The 22,131-nt window shown below is 41.1% G+C and overlaps 1 protein-coding gene across 1 annotated transcript in view; it reads right to left on the bottom strand.

Moving 5' to 3' along the window:
- DIAPH1 (diaphanous related formin 1) overlaps positions 1–20,227 on the bottom strand; it is a 96,413-nt gene extending 76,186 nt beyond the window's left edge. Inside the window, exon 1 of the mRNA XM_082836892.1 lies at positions 20,051–20,227. Coding sequence (XP_082693018.1) covers positions 20,051–20,167 — 117 coding nt within the window. The 5' untranslated portion in view covers positions 20,168–20,227. The remainder of the gene's footprint in view (positions 1–20,050) is intronic.
- Between the last annotated feature and the right edge of the window lie 1,904 nt (positions 20,228–22,131).

The following is a 22,131-nucleotide window of genomic DNA, read 5'->3' as shown; positions in this document are numbered from 1 at the left end:
ATATCCTGTGATAGGGACTTCCCTGGTGGCGCAGTGGTTAAGAATCCGCCTGCCAATTCAAGGGACACGGGTTCGAGCCCTGGTCCGGGAAGACCCCACTTGCCGTGGAGCAACTAAGCCTATGCACCACAACTACTGAGCCTGCACTCCAGACCCCGCAAGCCACAACTACTGAAGCCCATGCACCTAGAGCCCATGCTCTGCAACAAGAGAAGCCACTGCCATGAGAAGCCTGTGCACTCCAAGTAAGAGTAGCCCCCGCTCACCACAACTAGAGAAAGCCTGCGTGCAGCAACGAAGACCCGACACAGCCAAAAAAAAAAAAAAAAAAAAAATCCTGTGATAAACCATAAAGGAAAAGAATATTAAAAAGATGTATACATATGTATATCTGAATCACTTTGGGGTATAGCAGAAACTAACAACATTGTAAATCAACTATAGGTCAATTTTTAAAAAAATTTTCCAGTACTGAAGGATAAGTTCCCATCACAAAAGACAAAAACAGATCACCACACAAAGGTATATCATGGTGAAATTCCAAAACACTGGGAAAACAAAGAAAATCCTACAGTTTGAAAGAAGGGGGACTTCCCTGGCGGTCCAGTGGTTAAGACTCCGAAATTTCACTGCTGGGGGAGCAGGTTCAATCCCTGATCAGGGAACTAAGATCCCGCATGCCATGCAGTGCGGCTGGGGCAAGCGGGGGCGGGGAAGAAGGGAGGAAAACTGGTCATATACAAAGAAATCAGAGAAGCTTTGAATTTTTTAAACTACATACAAAAAGCTAAACAATGAAAAAAGGCCTTTTTAAAATCTGAAAAAAAAAGAAAAAAACTTCTAACTTAGAATTCTATACCCAACCAAATTACTCATCAAATGTGAGTTCAAAATAGATATTTTCAGACATTGAAGCTTTCAAAAAATTTATCCCCGTGCACTTTAGGAAGCAATTGTAGGATACGCTCCACCAAAATGAGGGAGCAAACCAAGAAAGTTAAAGACCTGAAATACAGGAAACAGGAGATCTAACACATGAAAGAGGTAAAAGAAATCCCTAGGACAAAGATTCCAGGATCTTTGTGGTGATCCCCTACATTCCTCATGGCTTAACCCACGGATACCCTCAGAAGGAGCCCTTGTAAACACACAGAAAATCTAAAGTCAGACTATGACTCCAACACTTGGGAGCCTCCTCCTCAGGGTGGCAATATTGTCATTTAAATATAGTCTAGATTTTTGCTTCTTACTCAATTTTTATAATAATCTTTCAGTTATATGCAAACAATGATAGATAGAAGCACAAAATATTTTTTAAAGGGGCAGAAAAACATTTATTCTATAGGAATTTTTTATTCAATAGAATGGGATGGGTAAATAAATTTCTGAAGGTCATTAGCTGGTACAGGAAAAGACCTTAACAAAACTGCATTTATTAAAATAAGATTCATTTCCTCTAAAAGATTCTCAGTATTATCAAATCTTACTTAAATTGACACAAATTGCTCAAAGGTACACTGCATCAAAAGTAATAGCATCAGAATAAATATACTTGGCTGGGCACTGCTCTGCATTAAGACCATCAATCAACATAAAAATGAAAAGCTGTCCCTTCGCTCTCCTTCCAGAGTGTAATTCAAAGCGCTGATTCAGTCACCACATCCTAATGTAATATGTGGTAAGATAAATCTTTTGGTTACCATCTGCAGGAAATAAGAAACTTCCTAGAGACTTTACAGTTTGGTTTCTCTAAGAAACCAAAAATTAAAGTCAATCTCCCAAGGTATGCCCTATGAGGCCAAGCTAATTAAAATAAATTCATGACCGAATGAGTCTGAAACATACTCTGATCAATTATTATCATAATAAATGCAAATGAAATCTAAAACTCCTTTTCCACAGCTGGATTTGTGGTGGTGGTGGTGGCTGCATCTATTAGCACTTCAGCTTTTTAAAAGTGGGCCGATCGGACTAAACTTGGCAGTCTTTTTGGACAGAGGTTCCCTCTGTTTGCCTAGTAACAGAACTGGTCTTATTATAAATTCAAGGATATAAGAAAATTCATCCAAGGCACTGATTCATTTCTACCCAGTTCCCTGAATCTTTAACTTTTCCATCTGGTCACAAAAAGGGCATAGGATTCTCAGACAATTAAGGACAGTCTCTTGGAACAGGATACTCATGTAGCCTAACAAAAAGTAATTAGGTAGTGTCCTTAGCAGAAGAGAGGTTAGGAGAGATCTAATAAGAGAATATGATTAACCATTACTCTGATCACAGAGTACTTTACATAGCAAAAAGTGTTTCTAATTCCTGCCAATGTGCTTCACAGGAACAGTTAATCATGGACTTTTACCTCATGAACCATGTGGCTAGCATACGGGTAATATAAACCTATTAGAGCAAGCCCATATTTCGGTACTTTCTAAAGATTTTGTTCAGGCTAACTTATAGGGGACAACTATATCTGAACTCTCGGCTAAGGGAGAACACCACAGGTGAATGCCACTTGGCCCCTGCTCTGTGATGATTCTAGGAGGCCCAGGTTTTTCTCATAACACCTATAATCACAATGCAATTCACTGCCTCAATATACTCAATTCCCACCTCTCCCTCTTCTGACATCCACACTTGCTCATGGGCTAATTCAGCCTGAGGGAAATATTTAGTGTGGTAGGTAGAATTCTAGGACGTCCCCCAAGATTCCCAGCCTGACGTACATACGCTGTATAATCACCAGGACTGTAAATATTATAGGATATCACTCTTGTGATTAGGTTATATTATTTAGCACAACTGACTTTTAAGAAGGGGAAATTATCCATGTGGGTCTGACCCAATCACACAAGCCCTTTAAACCTAGGGTAAGAGGTCAGAAACACAAGGATCCAACATGCCATTTCTGGCTTCAGCATAAAAGAAGCCAAATGGCAGGGATTACAGGCAGCATCTAGGAGCTGAGAGCTAGCAAAGAAACAGGGACCTCAGTGCTACAACTGCAAGAGGCTGAATTCTTCCAACCTGAATGCGCTTGGAAGGTTTTCCTCCAGCACCTACAGATGAGAAAAGGCCCAGCTGACACCTTGATTTCAGCCCTGTGATACTCTGAGAACCCAGCCAAACTATCCTTGCTGGACTTCTGACCAACGGAACTGCGAGCTAATAAGTGGGTTTTATTTTAAGCTATTGAGTTTGTCATGTAAAAGTAGGCAACTAATACAGTAAGCAAACTGACAAAATTTATCTAGAACTTTAGCTAAAGGAAAAAGATCATGAGTCCTAATTTTTATTTATGGCATGCTAAACAACTGCAAGTATGATTCTGAGCAAATCGCATTAATTCTTCATGCTTCAGTTCCCCTATTTATTAAAAAACAAAACAAAACCAGACACACACTTCTTGGGACAACTAAGATCATAAAATGGAGTGAGAGAGCATTCTATAAAAGCAATTGTACTCTTATTACTACAGAAATATATTCTCGTAAAATATACACATGTACTAGTTGACACGGTACTCCTACAACATGGCATAAGGAAAAAGTTATTCCTCATCTGTAAATTGTATACTTAGCCATAGCCAATCATTTCACAAAAAGATCTAAAGGACTCAGCCAAGCCAGGCTCTAAATATTTTATATCAGATCCTTCTTCAGACCGTTATTTTAGCTGTTTCTGTGGACCAGACTGTAAGTTGCTTGGGGGCAAGAACCCATGCTTTGTTCATTTGACATGTCCAATATTCAATAAATATTTTAAAAATTATCATCACTCTAGGTTTAAGAACATCATCCTAAGCACAGTATATTCATTTATTCATTACTTTATGCAAATTGAACAAGCTAAAGAAAAGTTTCAAGTTAAGGTTTATGACAGTACAGTATGATTGTTATAGCTCAGACCAAACCTTCAAGAATAATGTCTTTCCCTATGAATAAGGCCAGGAGACCCTGAGTGATGCTTCAGCCCACATGACATATTTGTTAGTTGTCCTTGGGGAAAATATCCAATTATGGCACACATGTCACCTAGGGAGTCTTCCACCACCTGTGAAAAGCAATAAGCCTTCAGTAAAGACATAGGCTACCTATGGGTAAAATGGGAAATAAGTCTCACTGCAGCCAACAACAGTTTCCTTTCAAGTCCCAATATACCTACCCAGGAAGGAACAGGTCAGGTATCTGTCATTCAGAATCAGAAAGAACAAAGAGCAGGGTCTGGCTCTGATTCATTTTTTTATTCTAGCACGGGACTGACATTCAGTTTCTTAGGATAGTGAGGCAACAGAGGGTCATAACATGGATGTGAATTCAGTTACCAACAAGCCCTATTCCAGCTTTGCCACAAGATTTGCTACATTTCCACTAAAGGACAGTAAAGGCAGGGTAAGCTTTTTTTGGGGGGGGGGGGTTGTGCTGGGTCTTCGCTGCTGAGCGTGGGGGCTACTCTTTGTTGCGGTGCACAGGCTTCTCACTGCGGTGGTTTCTCTTGTTGCGGAGCACGGGCTCTAGGCGTGTGAGCTCAGTAGTTGCAGCTCGTAGGCTCTAGAGCACGGGCTCAGTAGTTGTGGTGCACAGGCTAAGTTGCCCTGCGGCATGTGGGATCTTCTCGGACCAGGGATCGAACCTGTGTCCCCTGCATTGGCAGGAGGATTCTTAACCACTGCACCACCAGGGAAGTCCCAAGCTCTACTTTTTATCCACCACAGTTTCAGCCTTCCTATCTTTAGGACTATGTTGTCTCATAGGGCTTGTGTGAAGAATAAATAATAAAATAGACGTAAAGCACTTTGTTTTGCAAAGTGTTTTGTAAAAGGTAAATAATATATGATGATGGAACCAATGAAACTCCCTTCAATTCCCACTCCTTATAGAGAAGTCAATTAGAACTAGAGAGAAGGAAATAATGGATACCTTCAAATGTAGGAAATTTTCCCTTCCATTTTAAAATAACGGCCCATGGATGGCATGGAATGAGTCAATATCTCATATTCCATTTACAGAGAAACAAACTAGATCCTGACATCACTACTTATTAGTGCCAACAGCCTCAACAGGAGTTGTGTAGAACTGGAGTACCCACTTCAAAAAAGAAAATCAAAGAGAAAAGGTATATCAGAGGAAAGGAAGTCTAAAACAAGAGCACCAAATGACTAGAAATTGAAAAATATGAACTCTAAAGCTAATTTACCATTATAAAGTTAAATGCGCTTAAGGGAAAGAAAACTGAAGATTATCTAGCAACCCCCAGAAATGAGATGGCACACTCATGTCCTCCATGACTGCTAAGGAAAAAGTGCTAAAGGAACAAGTAAGACTCTAGCAGCTCATCCACTTAGTTCCACACTGCCTCAGCAGCCCCACAGCTAAACTCAGTATTGGAGAGTTAAATTTGTGACAATTCATACAAGAGACAACACAGGAAACACAGTAGAGGAGAGACCAAGATCTTTTTTTTTTTTTTGTGGTACGTGGGCCTCTCACTGTTGTGGCCTCTCCCGCTGCGGAGCACAGGCTCCGGACACGCAGGCTCAGCGGCCATGGCTCACGGGCCTAGCCGCTCCGCGGCATGTGGAATCCTCCCGGACCAGGGCACGAACCCATGTCCCCTGCATCAGCAGGCAGACTCTCAACCACTGCGCCACCAGGGAAGCCCCCAAGATCTTTTACTCCTAATTAAAAGACGTCTTTCAATCTACCCCTGCCTTCTAGAATCAGTATCTTTATCCTGATACAACCCAGGGAGTCCAGAAAGATTCCAGGCAGTGGCCCATGTGAAGCACAAGTTAGAAATGCCACATAGGGGACTTCCCTGGTGGTCCAGTGGTTAAGAATCTGCCTTCCAAAGCAGGGGACGTGGGTTCGATCCCTGGTTGGGGAACTAAGATCCCACATGCCGTGGGGGAACTAAGATCCCACATGCCGTGGGGCAACTAAGCCCATACGCCACAACTACAGAGCCCGTGTGCTGCAACTACAGAGCCCACATGATCTGGAGCCCATGCGCCACAACTAGAGAGAAGCCCGCCTGCCGCAACGAAAGATCTGCGTGCTGCAACTAAGACCCAACGCAGCCAAAAAAAAAAAAAAAAATACATTTTTTAAAGGCCATGTAAAGAATATTATTAGGTAACTGTACTCCATCCCCTGTTTCAATAATTATAAACTTGAAGCAATTTGCTTATAAATTCAAAGCAACAAACTCAATTTCCCTCACAACTGTCTAAAACTGTTTAGAGTCTGCTTTCCAATAAACCACATTTCCCGACTATAATTAAAATGAGGGGAAAAAACTATCTTAATATTAGAATTCAATCCTCTGAGAGACAGGTCCAGTACGTTCGAACAGTTCTCTAATAGTCCAAGAAGGCAAGTCTCTTGGGGAAAAGGAGAGGGCAACTTTTTGCCTCCAGCTTAGCTCATCCTGAAGCCTGGGACTGGCAGAGACTGTATCCTAGATAGCTGATAGCCTCGAGGAAGAAGGACAGTCCACTCAGGTTTCACTATTCCAGCTCAGCAGAACAGGTGGAAACCAGGCTGGGAACATTGCATTCTTCCTCTATGTCCATGCACACAAACTGCCAGCCCCCTGCACTACAAAGCACTCAAGGGCCGGGAAAACAAGTTGCCACTAGAGAAGGTGCTCAGGTTCTAGAAGTCCTAGTTTCCTATCAAGTACCACATGACGTGGCAGACACGCTCCTCTCCTTTGCTGTCAGGAAGGAGGCGCACACACATTCTGTCATCTGGTGAGAGGGCAGAGTAAGCAAAGCTTCCTCCCTTTCAAACATCCAAAGGTTCTAATAAAACTTTCAAATACATATATAGAAAACAATAAATAACGTTAACCTACTTTTCCAAAGTTTTGACATACTTCTCAAGCTCCAAATACTGATACTTGTTCTTTACTTTCTTATTAGGCCTCTCTCTTCACTGCCTTAGCTTAGAGAAGCTAAGAAAAAAGGGGTGTTGTTCATTCATTTGGAAACAGTCAATGACTCAGGAATGCTGTTTCCCAATCTCCGTAGCAACTGTCTTCTCCTCCCATGTTGTGATGTGAGTAGCAGGACATCTACTCTTTCTCAAGGGTGAGCACATGAATGACACACCCAACGGCCTGACAGACAGGAAGTTCCTGCAGCTGATATTGTTTCTACATACAGGCACCAAGCATGAGGCCACCTTGTTTTAAATCCCATTCTCAAACCCTTCATTTCTAAATGATGGTTACACTTCTTCTACCCTCACATCATTCCTGAATACAAGAAGTAATCACGACCTACTGATAATAGCTTAACTGATCCAAAAATTATACTACTACTCAAAAAGCCAGACTTGATCTTATGAAACCACAGTAAACATTTACTGGCCTTTTACAAATCTAGAATTAAGATTTTATTTTGAGAAAATTTGGGGAAGGGAGCGGGGAGACAGCATGAGGTGAAATCTCATTACTCCTCTATAACCAGAAATATAAGCAAGAGTTAAAACAAGAAACTTCCGATACTTCTAGCAACGATACTTGTGTGGAACTATGTTCTAATGCAAACACATTACAGAATTTCATGCCAAAGTACTTAGGCTCCAAAGAGACTTCCATGTACCATGTATTTTTCTCTTTGGTTCTAACTACTGAAAAATAACTAAAATTTCTGGAACACGAGTTAGGATATTGTTTTACTCTATTTTTATACACATCTACATTTTCTTAGAAAAATGTGTATCATTTTTATGATACAAATACATTTCCAGGGAATTACCTGGTGGTCCAGTGGTTAGGATTCCATGCTTTCACTGAGGGCTGGGGTTCGATCCCTGGTCGGGGAACTAAGATCCCACAAGCCGTGCGGTGCGGCCAAAGCAAAATAAAACAAAATTTCCATTTCAAACAAAAGTACCAATTTTCAAAGATTAGAGAGCTGAAAAATGTTTATGACACATTGTTTTAAAAGCAGAAAATGTGTAGCAACTGTAATTGCAATGTTGTAAAAATATCTGTGCATAGAGATGACTAGAATATTCAAATACTAAGTGAAATAAAAAATTAAAATTGGGGGTTCTTAGATTTTGCTATTTTGAAAATGTATGTATATGTCTTTTCAAAAAGAGTATAAAAAGTTATTTTAAAAGAGTATAAAAATTAGCACAGCATCGAAAAGCAAAATATCCAATATTCATATTCAAAATGCCCACCGGCATTTACTCTTTTCCAGTAGTACTTTGCTTAAGGCAACACTCTGGCAGGGCACAGTCACAAAATTTAGGGATGACAATGCAATGTGAGAAAGAATAATGAACAGTTAGTGGAGTCTAAAAGCTAGCTTACCTAATTACATGACCTTGAGCAACTTAATACCTCTAGGCCTCAGTGGCATTCTCATGTTAAGATGAGGAGGCTGAGTCAGATCATTTCTAGGGTCTCTTCAGGGACCCTTAAAGACAGTGCTTAGTTACTACTGCTCTTTTTGAGGGCAGCCCAATGCCTGCTGCTTGCTTGATAGGACATATCCTACAGAGACTTCTCACCACTTCTTCTTGTGGTTTCAATCACAGGAAACAGACGTCACCCATGGGCCTAGAAGTAAGTAACGAACAAGCCCTGGCGGATGCAAAGAGCTGCCAACTAAGGCCAACTCCCATCTTTTTAAAATACCAGAATCAAGAAATCACTAGAAACCTCTATGCCTGGGGAGCCTGACACACATCTTTCACAAAAACTAACAAAACTAAAAATATCTCTTTAGGCCCCGTGAAAGCATGATGAAATAATTTTAGAAGAGTCCTTAAAACTACTTTGCTTCTACGGCCAAATGAAGGAATCAAAGGAACTCCATAGCTATGGACAGAAATATGTGACTTTGAGAAAAAACTAAGGCAATCCTACTGCCAGCAGCATTTTCTGTGGAGATCCAGACATATCCTGAGGACCTGAAGACTCATCTTGGTCTCCTTTATTTAATATTCTGTGTAAACCTTTCTGTAGCCATGAAAAGACTGTGGTACTGATTCAAATAATATAGGAACTTAGCAATTATTCACTTTAAATGTATGTTATCAATCCCTAGAGCAGTGGGTCAAATACTGCTCTCATTTATAACGATAAAAGCTGGCAGCCCTGTGCTATGTAAAATAATGCAGATTTTAAATCCGATAGACATGATCCTTCATTAAATATTGATACAAGACAAAACCTAAGACACTATCTCTAGAGAAAAATAAAAATCTTTTCTCAACAGAGTTCTTCTGGTCTGGTATAGTCATATCAGTGGTTCTCTTTGCCTCACAGTTACCTTGGTGAGAGGACTAATGTTTTCAAAACCGTCAATCTCCTACATTAGACCATAGAAATGGAGAGACTTGAAAGTAATCCCAAGAGTCACAAGACTCACAGTAAAACTAAAATACATAACAGGTTATTGCTAATATGAGCTAAACACCACCACTCTTAGATACCTTACAAGCTAGATGGGAGATAAGACCCACCCTCCTCAAGAGATTTCGATATCATTCTGTCTTTCTCTCTCTGTCTCTTTATACATACATACACACACACACACACACACACACACACACACACACTATATATATATATAATATATATATAGTGCATTCATGAAAGACTAAAGAACACTTCAAATAAGCATGCAATCAAAACCAATATAACTGCACTGTGCTAAAGTATGTTTAGAAGAAAATAACAGGTCCCAGAGATAGGCTCAGATTATTCCCACAATTTCCCACCTGAGCCCACAACTTTTTTTTTCTTTGGCCGCACCGCATGGCATGTGGGATCCTAGTTCCCCAACCAGGGATTGAACCTGCGCCCCTTGCATTGGAAGTGTGAAGTCTTAACCACTGGACCGCCAGGGAAGTCTCTGAGCCCACAATTTGACTATACAGTGCTGAGATCCAGATGAAGACAGTCACATCTTTTAAAATCTAGAATGATCACTGAAAGTCTGAGAAGATGGATTATTACAATGGATAAGGAATGGAAATCAAACAAACTTAACTACCTAAACTCCCATCTAGATAGCAGAAGTGATTTGCTGGAACCTTAACACTAATCTGTTCATGTTCTTCACCACCACATATTCACAAGGCCAAAAACTGCATCAACATGCATCATGACATGTTACAAAATGCAAATTTTTCCATTCTGCTTTCCGTGGGTTTCTACAGAAAGAGAACCTAAAAGCCCTTCCCAGGGATAAAATAATCTCTATGAAGTGGCTTTCTTAAATGATTCATCTCACACTGATCCTCTTGACTGCTATAACCGGGCCATTTCTTTTTACTACAGCCATACATTCAAACCTCTGAGCCTCTGTTCACATTGTTCCCCACCCCACGAAACCCCTTACCCCTCTCCTCTACCAATCCCTGGATTTGCTTCCAGGGCCTATCATGTTCCTTCATGTTCCAGGGCCTTCATCTTCCATGAGGCTAACTAGCATTGCCCACAATTGTATTCTAGATCATTTATGTAGAATTTGGGACATTAGTATAGACCTTTGAAATCATTCATGCTAACTCTCTCATTTTACGAGGAAAGACCAAGAAAGAAGAGTGACTTGCCCAGAGTTCACACAGTTAATTAGTAGCAAAGTCAAACTAAGTAGCAATATATGGAAAGAATATTTCAGTAAGAGTGAGAGATGGGGGTTCTAGTCCTAGGTCTAGTTGTAAACTTGGACAGATCACTTCTCTAGGCCCACATTCCTTCATCTATAAAATAAAGGATTTGAATTAAATAACTTTCAGCATCCTTTTCACCTTCAGCATTCTATGATTCTGAAACAGGTCTTCTGACTCTCAGCTCAGTAATCTTTCCACATAATTCCTTAAATTCTCTGAATTTCTACAGCTTTTGAAGTCTATGCTCATGGCTTTTAAGCTTTTCCTACCTATTCTTCTACAGACACGGCTGAGATTACAATCTCTTAAAAAGCATGGACTGAACCTGATAGGTCAAAAACATGGCTCTTGATCTTCAGCCTTTTGGATCTAGGGTAGATTCACACAAACAAGAGAAACTCTATTCTCTACTCTTTGCCACCAATCATACAGAAAATCCTACTTCCAGGTACCTGGACCTCTGTGGCAAAGTCTTAATTATTAACCACAGGCAAATAACTGCCAGGTCTAAAGAATAAACTTCAGCAGTCCCCAGACTCAGGAGAGACCCTAGAGTTAGTAACCATTTGCAATCCTTATTTGTTTCAGGGCCAATTCTAAAATATAGAAAAGATAACTATGGAGCTGGTCTAGCAACAGCTTCCTCCTTCCTATACGTCACCACTACTTGCTGCTCGCAGCAATTTAAACAACTAAAATGCCTGCCAGGCGATGCTGTTAGAGCTGTTCTATTTACAAAGGAGATAAGGTTACATTAAAAAATAATAATAATTTAGACAACTTCTTAATAACGTATGAGCCAGGGGAAAGGTAGATTTTGCATGCACTATAACAGCTACTTTTACATGCCTAAGAAAGGTTTAATTAAGATTCCTGCAATGGTCTCAAAGTCTAAATTATTAAATGCAAAACGCAGTTAGGCATTTAGCCACTGCACTTTGTTCATCTAGACCCAACACTTCTTTTCCCACTAACTGAACTGAAAAAGAGTCCAGTTTTAATAGACTGCAGTAGTCAAAGGGCATCAAAATTTTCTATGAAATTCCTAACAGTGAATACCCTTTGATACAACAAGTGCAAAAACTGGACATTTGTAAACTGTCAATACAATGCAGTGAACAAGAAGATGGCTGTGTGTGTGTGTGTGTGTGTGTTTAAATCAGCCAGACCTAGGTTTGAATTCCAGTTCTATGACCTAAAGCATGTTGCTGATCTCACTGAGTTTCAGTTTAATTACCTAGAAAGCAGGAATAACAATAGTACCTATTTTATATCTAAAGCTGTTCAGTGCAGCTCTAGGGCTATAGCAAGTATGCAACAAACAAGTGCTATTATTACTGTTACAGTTATTATTACTCCCTGTCCTTCCAGTCTGCAATGAAGTAATCTTCCTATCTATAAAGATGATGAGTACTCGTTAATATCTATAGATAGGAAGATTGGCATTATACAACCTGTAACACACTGAGCACAGGAAAACAAAAGGTTTCTAACACCACATAAGAGATGAAAATGCTTTCACTATAAATAGAATCTCAAAGGTCCCCAATTCCAAGAGTATCAGAAATGGTCTGTCTTGTCTACAGGTGAAAATTAATACCCCAAAGAGAACATGTGGAATATAACTGACATTTCCACAGTGATAGGAGAATTTAAGAGCTAAATCTATAAAACTTTTAGGAGAAAAATCTTAGTGACTATGATTTTAGCAAAGATTTTTGAAATATGATACAAAAAGCAAAAACAATTAATTGGATGGACTTCATCAAAATTAAACATTTTTGTTCTTCAAAATATACTGTTAAGAAAATGAAAAGGCAAGTCACAGGAGGAAGAAAACATCTGTAAAACATATCCAACAAAGGATTTGTATTTAGACAGTAATAAAAAAATTTTAAGTGGGCAAAATTTTTGAACAGATACTTCAAGGAAGATATACAGCAAATAAACACATGAAAAAATGCTCAACATCATTAAGGAAATGCAAATTAAAGCCACACTGAGATACTGTTTGTAGACTGGAAAAAAAATGCACAACCTAAAAGTTGAAAATTATGTTTTATTCAGAGCCCTTACTGAGGACTAAAGCACCGGATGGCAGCCTCTCAGATAGTTCTGAGGGACTACTCCAAAGATTTAAGAGAGGAGCCGGGATATACGGGAATTCTTGCTGGAAAAAAAAAAAAAACATGAAGTTGAACATCAAAAGATTACTGCTAATCACAAAAAAATAGACATCTCAAGTTAATGATTTTTAGTGCTTTTCTGTATATGGGAAGATGTAAGAGTCTGGGCTTACTGAAATCATTCCTTTGATATGCATCTTAACTACCTAAGGCCAGTGTCCTGTTTTTCTCCATCCTGAATTCCCCTCAGGGTGCATAGTCTGGACAGCTACAGTGACTGATGGCTTGGTGGCTGGCCTGTTTTTCTCCTTCCTGCATTCCCCTCAGGGTGCACCAACAGGGACTCCTACAGTGGCTGATGACTTTATGGCCACAACATTCTTTGTTTACTGAAATGGCAAGCGATATTCTTTGTCCACTCACTACACACCCACTAGAATGGCTAAAATTTAAGACTGATCATACCAAGAGCTGACAAGGAACCAGAACCCATGTATTGCTTGTGAGAATGTAAAATGGTATAACCACTTTGGAAGCAGTTTGGCAACTTCTTTAAAAGTTAAACATAGCCCCACCATATAGCCTAGTCATTCCACTCCTAGGTATTTACAAAACAGAGATGAAGGCATATGTCCAGACAAAAACTTGTACATGAATGTTCACAGCAAAACAAAAAAGAACCAAAACTGGAAACAATCCAAATGCCCATCAACAAATTACAGTACAGTAAGCCCATACAATGTAATATTACTCAGCAATAAAAAAGAATGATCTATTAATATAGCTAACATACATTATGCTGAAAGAAGCCAAAAGAAAGGGTTCATATTGTGTATAAGTCTATTTATATAAACTTCTAGAAAATACAAACTAATCTATAGTTATAGAAAGCAAATCAGTCGTTAGTTACCTGGGGATTGGGGCACAAGGAGGAATGAGACGGAGAGAATACAATGGGGCAGGAAAAAACTGTTGCGAGTGATGGATATATTCGTTATCTTGCCTGTGGCAATGGGTTCACCAATTGTGCACTAAATATATGCAGTTTATTGTATGTTAATTATACACCAATAAAGATGTTTAAAGAAAATGATGTCCAAAGGATCTGTGGCAAAACAAACAGGTGAAGACCCCTGAATAAAGTATCAGCTACTCTAGGTGAAAAAAAAAAAAAAGCAAGTGTGGGTTATCTTTTTACTTGATTTACTTTAATGTTAATTACTTAACATTAAAAAAAAAAAAGGCAGCTATATCTGAGATATAAGCCCACTACCTTGGTTTTCTGTGACCTTTAGGATCAAAGATGGTTTATAAAGCAACCTCTGTTGGATCCTTGAAGTATGCTAAGTCTTCAAAGAAAATGCAAATCCTATTGCTTTCAAACAGTACTATTCCTAAAACAGGGAATAAGTCACAGAATCAGAAATCCAGAAAAATAATCTAGGACACCATAAACGCTACCTGTATCCGCTACCTAACAAAATGACAAAGTAGCTACTGCCTAAAGACCACTTATAACCACAATCAAGGATGGATTTCCCATCTTCCATATAACAATGCTTCCATATAGGAATGCTGTGTTTCTCTTAATTAAGTTCTTTATGATTTTTCTCTTTTTTGTCCCCTTATCTGTTTCATCCCCCTTCTTGGAGGGAAGAAATTTAAGCAAATATTTAAAGGACCAATTGACACTCCCTAATTGTCACAGAGCCAAGCAACAGAGTCAATTTCTTCAATCTTTTCCCTTTCAGTCTCATAGCTTCTAGCGTATCTCTTCCTTTTATATAATCCCTTTCCTCCAAGATCCTGAAATTTACTAAAGGAAATGTAGAATCCAAAATTTTATGCTTTTGCCTCGTCCATTTATTTATCCAATTTCCAACCTACAACTGTAAGAAGGGATGCTACACTGAGCAGGTGTTTGGGCTTGATGACATTTAAAGTCCCTTCCAACTCTAAAATTTTAAGACTACCATTCACAGCAAGCTTTACTAATGAATGGAAGTAAGAATCTCAAAGTTGAAAGAACAATGATTCACCCAGAGTTATCCCGTAATCAGTGGTAAAATTCCTTAAAATACTGGTCTCAATTTCCCTTTTCCTACAGTAATTCTCTTACTTTCTTAAAAAAGGTTCTTTGATTAGAAAAACTGTGTTTGTTAAAAAAAAAAAGATAGGTAGAAAATAAGGTAAGATATGTTCATAGTGATTAAAATATTCTTTATTTTTCTATTTTAGCTTCAAGGTTTTAAGAAATTTTAGTATAAGCATCTTTTACTGCTCCTGATTCCCCAAAGGTCTGGCTATCCAAGGAACTAGAACGAGTCCTTATAGCAGCAGGGCAGTAGTAAAAACAAAGAGGGAGGGAATGATAAGACAGCTAGGCACAGGGAGAGGGTTGGCATTGTCTCATCTAACCCAAACAAGGGGCAAACACCCAATGCTGCTTTGCTGGTTAGCAAGAGATGAATTTTTTTCCTACTGCTTTCAGACAAAAGTGATTGAGAATAGAAGGCTCAACATAATAAAGAAAAACACTTAGGATTTCTTTCAATATGGGGATGCTTTTTGTAGCCATGATTTCAGCTGAGACATAAAATGAGAGAAAACACCACCTGCATATACAAACTCTGTTTCTCTATAATACCTAATATTTCTTGTTAATAAACATGATTTTAAGCTGTTTTTCTAAATCATACGTGGTACAACCTTATCTTTTAAGCCTCTGTTACATTTCACTGAAAATATAACACTCTCCAAGAATAACGTGGCAATCCATTTATAAAATACACTGAACACCCCAGGGGATAACAAAAGGTGATTTTATCACACAGGAAATAAAATTAGTCTATTCTGACCCATACGCCCATCAACAAAGTTAAATCACTTCTCACTTATTACTATGTTCTTAGCTTTTTAAATAAACAATTTACAGGTCATAAAAATTTCAACTCTTTTTATAAAAATATCCGAACATTTAACAACTCTCTCAAGGCAGAGATTTTAATTGAGGCATTCCCTCAGTTTCACCTCCTGTGAGGGAGGATTTCCTTTGAGACAAGTAAATGTAACATTATCCAGTGGATCCTTGTGCTGTCTCTTTAAAGGCCAGGCAGGCAGAAGGCAAATTTTTAAGGTATCATTCTGTCATCTCAAACTCTCAATAACATTCCTGTAGGCTCCCCTCCCTCTTTCCAAACTAAGTAATCCCTGTGTTTATCAACTTCAAAAAACACAAATGACTTGTATAAAGTTCTATGCATACTCCTTGGTTTTCAGCGACCTTTTGGATCAAAATTAAAGCAGGTATCTGCATGAACAACTCCACTTCTTTCATAATCTCTACCTTTCCTAATATTTGTTTAAAATTCTGCCTGGCGGGGCTTCCCTGGTGGCTCAGTGGTTGAGAGTCTGCCTGCTAATGCAGGGGACACGGGTTCGAGCCCTGGTCTGGGAGGATCCCACATGCCGCGGAGCAACTGGGCCCATGAGCCACAACTACTGAGCCTGCGCATCTGGAGCCTGTGCTCCGCAACAAGAGAGGCCGCGATAGTGAGAGGCCCGCGCACCGCGATTAAGAGTGGCCTCCGCTTGCCACAACTAGAGAAAGCCCTCGCACAGAAACGAAGACCCAACACAGCAAAAATAAATAAACTAATAAACTCCTACCCCCAATATCTTAAAAAAAAAAAAAAAAAAAATTCTGCCTGGCATCCTTCATTTTGGATGAACAGGGGTCTACAACTAAATATACTTTCACTCTCACTTTGCTTTTATTTATTTATTTTAAAAATAAATGTATTTTTTATTTTTGGCTATGTTGGGTGTTCGTTGCTGCGCACGGGCTTTCTCTACTTGCAGCAAGTGGGGGCTACTCTTCATTGTGGTGCGAGGGCTTCTCATTGCGGTGGCTTCACAGGCTCTAGGCACACGGGCTCAGTAGTTGTGGCTCACAGGCTCTAGAGTGCAGGCTCAGTAGCTGTGGCACACAGGCTTAGTTGCTCCATGGCATGTGGGATCTTACCGGACCAGGGCTCAAACTCGTGTCCCCTGCATTGGGAGGCGGATTCTTAACCACTGCGCCACCAGGGAAGTCCCTCACTTTGCTTTTAGAAGGGCATGAAACTGCAACACAGCAATAATTTTACATAGGTATCCAAAACTAAGCAAGATTTTAAAAATTACATATCTTCTATTATTTCTAATCCCACACTAAAATTCATGTTTTACGAAGTTAGGCTCCTAGTTGAATCAAGATGCCATAGTCTTTCTTAAAATGGATCAGTTCTCGATTGTATGAGAAGACATGGAGTCTGTAAAATGCAGGAATACTCTGCACCTTCCTAACATCCTGGTTATACTTACTCCCCTTACACATATTTCAGAAATCAGTCTCTCTGACACCCACATTCATTACTGCTGAAAAGGAAGAAAACACTCTGTTCATTTAGCATTTTTATTTCCCTTCATCTTAAGGGCTTCCAAAAGGAACTGGTATAATGCTGGACAAGGGGATAAGCTCATGGTCCAGGAGACGACAGACTCAAGAAGAACCAAGGGGAATGGAACACCAGACAGCCTGGCTTCACCACACACATTAGCATCTCGAACAACCACATGTTTTAAAAAGATGAGCCCTACCACTGTTTAAACTTAGACTCCTTGTGTCCTTTCCACACTAGATGCCTTTAAGGGTAAAGAGCAGATCTTAGGCAATTTGTGAGCTCTGTGTTCTCATCAGTTGATCTGTAATTAGAACCTGCATCAGCTTGGAAAGGTATGTAGCAGCTAAAGGGATTAGTAACCCCTCAGGTGCAAACAAATACCTTCAGGCACACTAGGTCCAAACCAGTGCAGTTTTATAAAATGCATTCTTAATGTAGCTCCCGAGGACACACACTGTAGAAAAGGCGGAGCAGGCGAAACGGCTTTGAGTTCACTTTTAGCCTGTAGTTCAAGAAAACTACACCATGGGTAACAAAAGCAAACCAGCAATCTCGCCCACTCTACCCACCGCCATATACATACACAGACACAAAGAGAAGTGGATTGCAATGCTCCTCCTAGGCTCTCATTTCCACAGAGTTCTTATATAAAGAGCAATGACAAAGACAGAATATCCTGAAGCCTTGAGGTATGGTATAGTTGTCAATAAAGGGGTTAAGCAGCTCTACTTTCCTGGAAACTTTCCAATTCCTAGCCAGGAATGCAATTCTCCTCACTACCTGTGTGTGCTACATATTTTTTTAAAATTCAGCAGATTAAGAGTTAAGACCAACACCTCAGAAAGAAAAAGAGAACTTGGTTCAGCTGTACCCTCTCTAAAGCAAATACCAACGACTCTGAGCCAAATCCACTCAGCATACACAAGACTCCACGGACATGCCAAAAAACAGGTGAAAAGAAGTTGAATTTCCTCAGGTATCTCACCTTTCAGCCCCACACACTTAGTAGAATTTACAAATCTGTGAAACACGTAAGTGTTAGATAAAACAAAAGCACATGTAAAATTCCATTTAGAACCTGAAAAACATTTACAAGTCACAGAGGTCACTATAAATCAGCAAAAACAGCTGGAATTTGGGTGAGGAAGGTCAAAGGGTAACCATGGAAACAAAAGCAAAACAAAATGATACATAAATAGAAGAAATATGGGCCTTAAAACTTAAGGCTTAGAAGGAAAGCTCCCTAACTAGAAGTTCATGCTTATCCTAAAGAAACACAGGGAAATATTGCTTTGGTCACCATAGGGGGAAAACTGTCACTACTATTAAACCTACATTTCTGGGGGAAAAAAGATGTTCACCAGATAAAAACACAGGCAGTGACTGACAGCCTACAGTCACAGGAAAGGACATCCAGAAGCACCTGTCTTGCTAGAAATAGGTAGGAAGAGATGAGTCACTATTTTAATTCTGTTTAGTGCTCTCCACATTCCAACCCTCTAGGTCCCAAAGCAACATTATCCTTTTTCATCACTTTCTCAGTTTTCTTCCCAGACTTGTGGAGTTGGGTCCAAACGCTAAGGGGTGGGGATAAGAGAAAAGAGAAAGAAAGAGGAAAAAGTTAGAAACCTTTTGGTTAGTAGAAAAAGATACTGGGGTGGCAGAGTAATTACGTGGGAGAGAAGACTACATTACAGTTACAACTAGCAAACGGTTATTAAGATCCAAAACTCCCTCTCTTGGACAGCGCCCCCTATCTTTCAAAGCTTCTACAGTAAAAAGCAAACAACTCCCTGGAGAGCGGAGTAAAAAAGAAGATGCAGTGTGTGCAAAGGTAATGAGATACCACAGTGTTACACGAATATCAATATTCTTTCAGATTGGAATTGGCACCTGATGAAAGTCAGACTCTTCTACAGGTTGGAAAAGGGTTGTCAGTAGCCTTGGGGCACAGGATGTGGCAGAAGAGCTGAAGAGATAGTTATCGTGGGAAACGTACAAAAGGCAATTCCCTTAGGTACTCACAAACTTCTTGGCCTTTTAGTCTAACTTCCTCCCCATGGGGGAGGGTGATCACCGTCCTAAGAAGGGCATATTCATGAGAGAAGTTCGAACCCCTTGCTAAGTGATAAGCAACAGGGCAAAGGGACAGGTTCTCTGGATAAAGAAATACTGGGAAGCCAACTACCGTCATGCCCAATGACCAGAGTAACTGGGCAGGTACCCATTCCTGCAGCCGCAAGGACAAACGTCCAAGGGAGGAGGGAAGGCAGGGCCAAAGTCAGGTAACATTCCTGGGGGGAAGGATTATCAGGTGACACTGGGCTGAGGGCCCAGAGAGGAGACTGGGCGGGAGGAAAGTTAGCAGGTGAAAGAGATCAATCTTGGGCAAGGAAGTGACCTTTGGAGAAGCAAACAGGATACCAAAAACAGGGGGAAGGGTAATAAGAGAAAATGGACCCCGAAAAGCACACAGGATCGAGATAGAGAAGGCGTGTTCGGGTAACGGAGAAAGAAGAAAGGAAGTGGGGCTGAGAGGGAAGAGATGGGGCCGAGACCGGCCAGGGCTACGGGGGCTAAGAGCAGAGCGTGCGAGCTGGGGGATGAGGAAGCCCCGAGGTTGCCGGGGCAAGAGCCAGTTGGGACTCCGGGGCTCCGGGAGGTCCCGGAGCAGTCGGAGGTTGGGCTTTGGAGCCCAGGACCGAGCAAAATGAGGAAGGGAGGCGCGGGGTCGGCTCCCCAGAGACTGGCGTGCACCCCTGGGGCCGGCTGCGGAGGTCTCCGGGGTCCGGAGGGCGGTTACGGGGCCAGGCTGAGGGAACCGGGTGGGAGGGACACTCACAAATTTCTTGGATTTGCCGCCGTCGCCGCCCGCCGAAGGCAGCTCGTCCGGGTTCCGGCCCTTCTTCTTGTCCCGGGTCCCGCGACCGGGCCCCGGGCCCCCGCCGGGCGGCTCCATGTCCAGGTTCGCGCTGCTAGTGACCCCGCGCCTACGCCGCTCCCGCCCGGCAGCTCCAAGCCCGCCGCCGCCGCCGCCCAGCAGCTCTTCAGCCAGCCGCCGCGCCCCGCCTCATTAGCATGCCGGGCTGCGCGCGCCTCATGAATATACAACCGCGACGCCTCGCTCCCGCCCGCCTGCCCCACTTCCGCCCGGACACGCAGCCCCTACCAACGGGGTAAGGGAGGGGGGGTGGAGGAAAGCCGCGGAAGCGCACTACCTGCCTGGCGGGCCTAACCATTCGGACCCACGTTGGGGGGGTGATGGTGAGTGGGCGGTGCAACTCTCCCAGGCAGCGCCACCTGGCGGCTGGAGCGGCGCAGGCCTCCCTGCTCCCACGCAGTGCCCACGTGGCTGTAAAGCCTGGACCCTCTCACACTGCAGACCAGGATATTATTATCTGAACCAAAAATCGCATAAGAGAGACTGTTATCTTTGCAGAAAATTTAGTGCCGGGCTTTCGAGGATAATATAGTTTTTATGTGTTCAATACCCATGGAGCACATGAAAAAATAAAGTGATAGCTACCATTTATTGAAAGCTATGTACCAAGAACAGAGCTTGGTCCAGGGCCAGTGCTAGACTGAAGTCGACTAGCTCTGGAGTTAGATTACCTAGTTCTAAATCCAAGGTCTACTACTTTCCATGTTTCTAATCTGGAAAAACTAGTTATTGCTACAGTGTGCCTGAAGCTTAATAATAGCTAACCATGTACCATACACTTGTTCTATGCCAGACTCTATGCAAAAACACTCTACACCTATTTTCTCACTGAATCCTCACAATGCCATGTGATAGATTCCACTAGTCTCACCATTTTAAAGATAGGAAATTTGGACATCGACAATTGAAGTGACTTGCCCAGGGACACATAATGAAGTGACAAAAAACGTAAAACCAGGTTGGTCTGACGGCCAAGCCCTATATTTAACCAGGATTCCCTACTGACATAAACCAAACCTGAGTGAAAAAAACAGGCATTCTCCAAAAGTGTGTTCTTTGCTCTACTAGCTTGATTCCTCCCTCAGTGATTTCATCTATTCTCAAGAATAGCTACATCTGTCCCTTGTGTGAAAAGCCTGTGGTACCCAGTAAGTCCTCAAAGTCTGGACTTATCTTTCCCACGACTGGCAAAAGATTTCAAGTGCATGTTCCTGGAGGGCAGTCAGTGACTCATTCATTAGGGAGCCCAGTGCTCAGTCTAGGGTCTGTTATTTTACAAAGACTCTGCCAAGCTGGCTGGCTCCTAAATCTGACCTTCATCTCTTACCTTCCACTTTCTAATTGCCTGATGGACAGTTGCACAGAGTTGTCCAGCCCACACTTCGAAATCAATTTGTCCCAAACAGTTCAAAAGCTACTTACTTTCTATGCTAGTGTTGAGAAACGACAGGATCAGAGCATGGAAGGAGTGATCCAGGCATTACTCTTCTTTCTTGTACCACTGTCTACATCTACTATAGCATTTATCTTACTCCCTACTGGGGAAGAGTCCATGTTTGTGGCTACTACAATATCTAGCATCATTCTTCACATAGACAATGAAGATAAGGAGCAACTGCTTATGTCAGTCACCATTTTATCTCAGTGTATCCTCACCAACTAGCATCACCAATCCCAACACCCAGGTTCAAAAACCTGAAGTCATCTTCTACGCCCTCTCTTAAGCTAGTAATCTGCTCAGGTTTGTTTTGTCTAACTCTTAACTAATATGCTCTCTTAACTCCCTATATATGAGTAAGACAATCCATGTAGAATACATATATACAGGTCCTAATGTAAGATGAGTGCTGAATGAATGTTAACTATGATTTTTATTATATACATCATCACCCCATTTCCTCTCTCTTCATACACAGGCAGCTAGCAAGAATTAAGAATATTCCCAGAAAGGCAAAAGGTACAAAAAATACCAACTTGGTTTA

The sequence above is a fragment of the Leucopleurus acutus genome (assembly GCF_964270905.1).
Source record: "Leucopleurus acutus genome assembly, chromosome: 3".
Taxonomy (NCBI): Eukaryota; Metazoa; Chordata; class Mammalia; order Artiodactyla; family Delphinidae; genus Leucopleurus; species Leucopleurus acutus.
The sequence above is the reverse complement of the archived record's forward strand: the minus strand, read 5'-3'. Positions and strand labels throughout refer to the sequence as shown.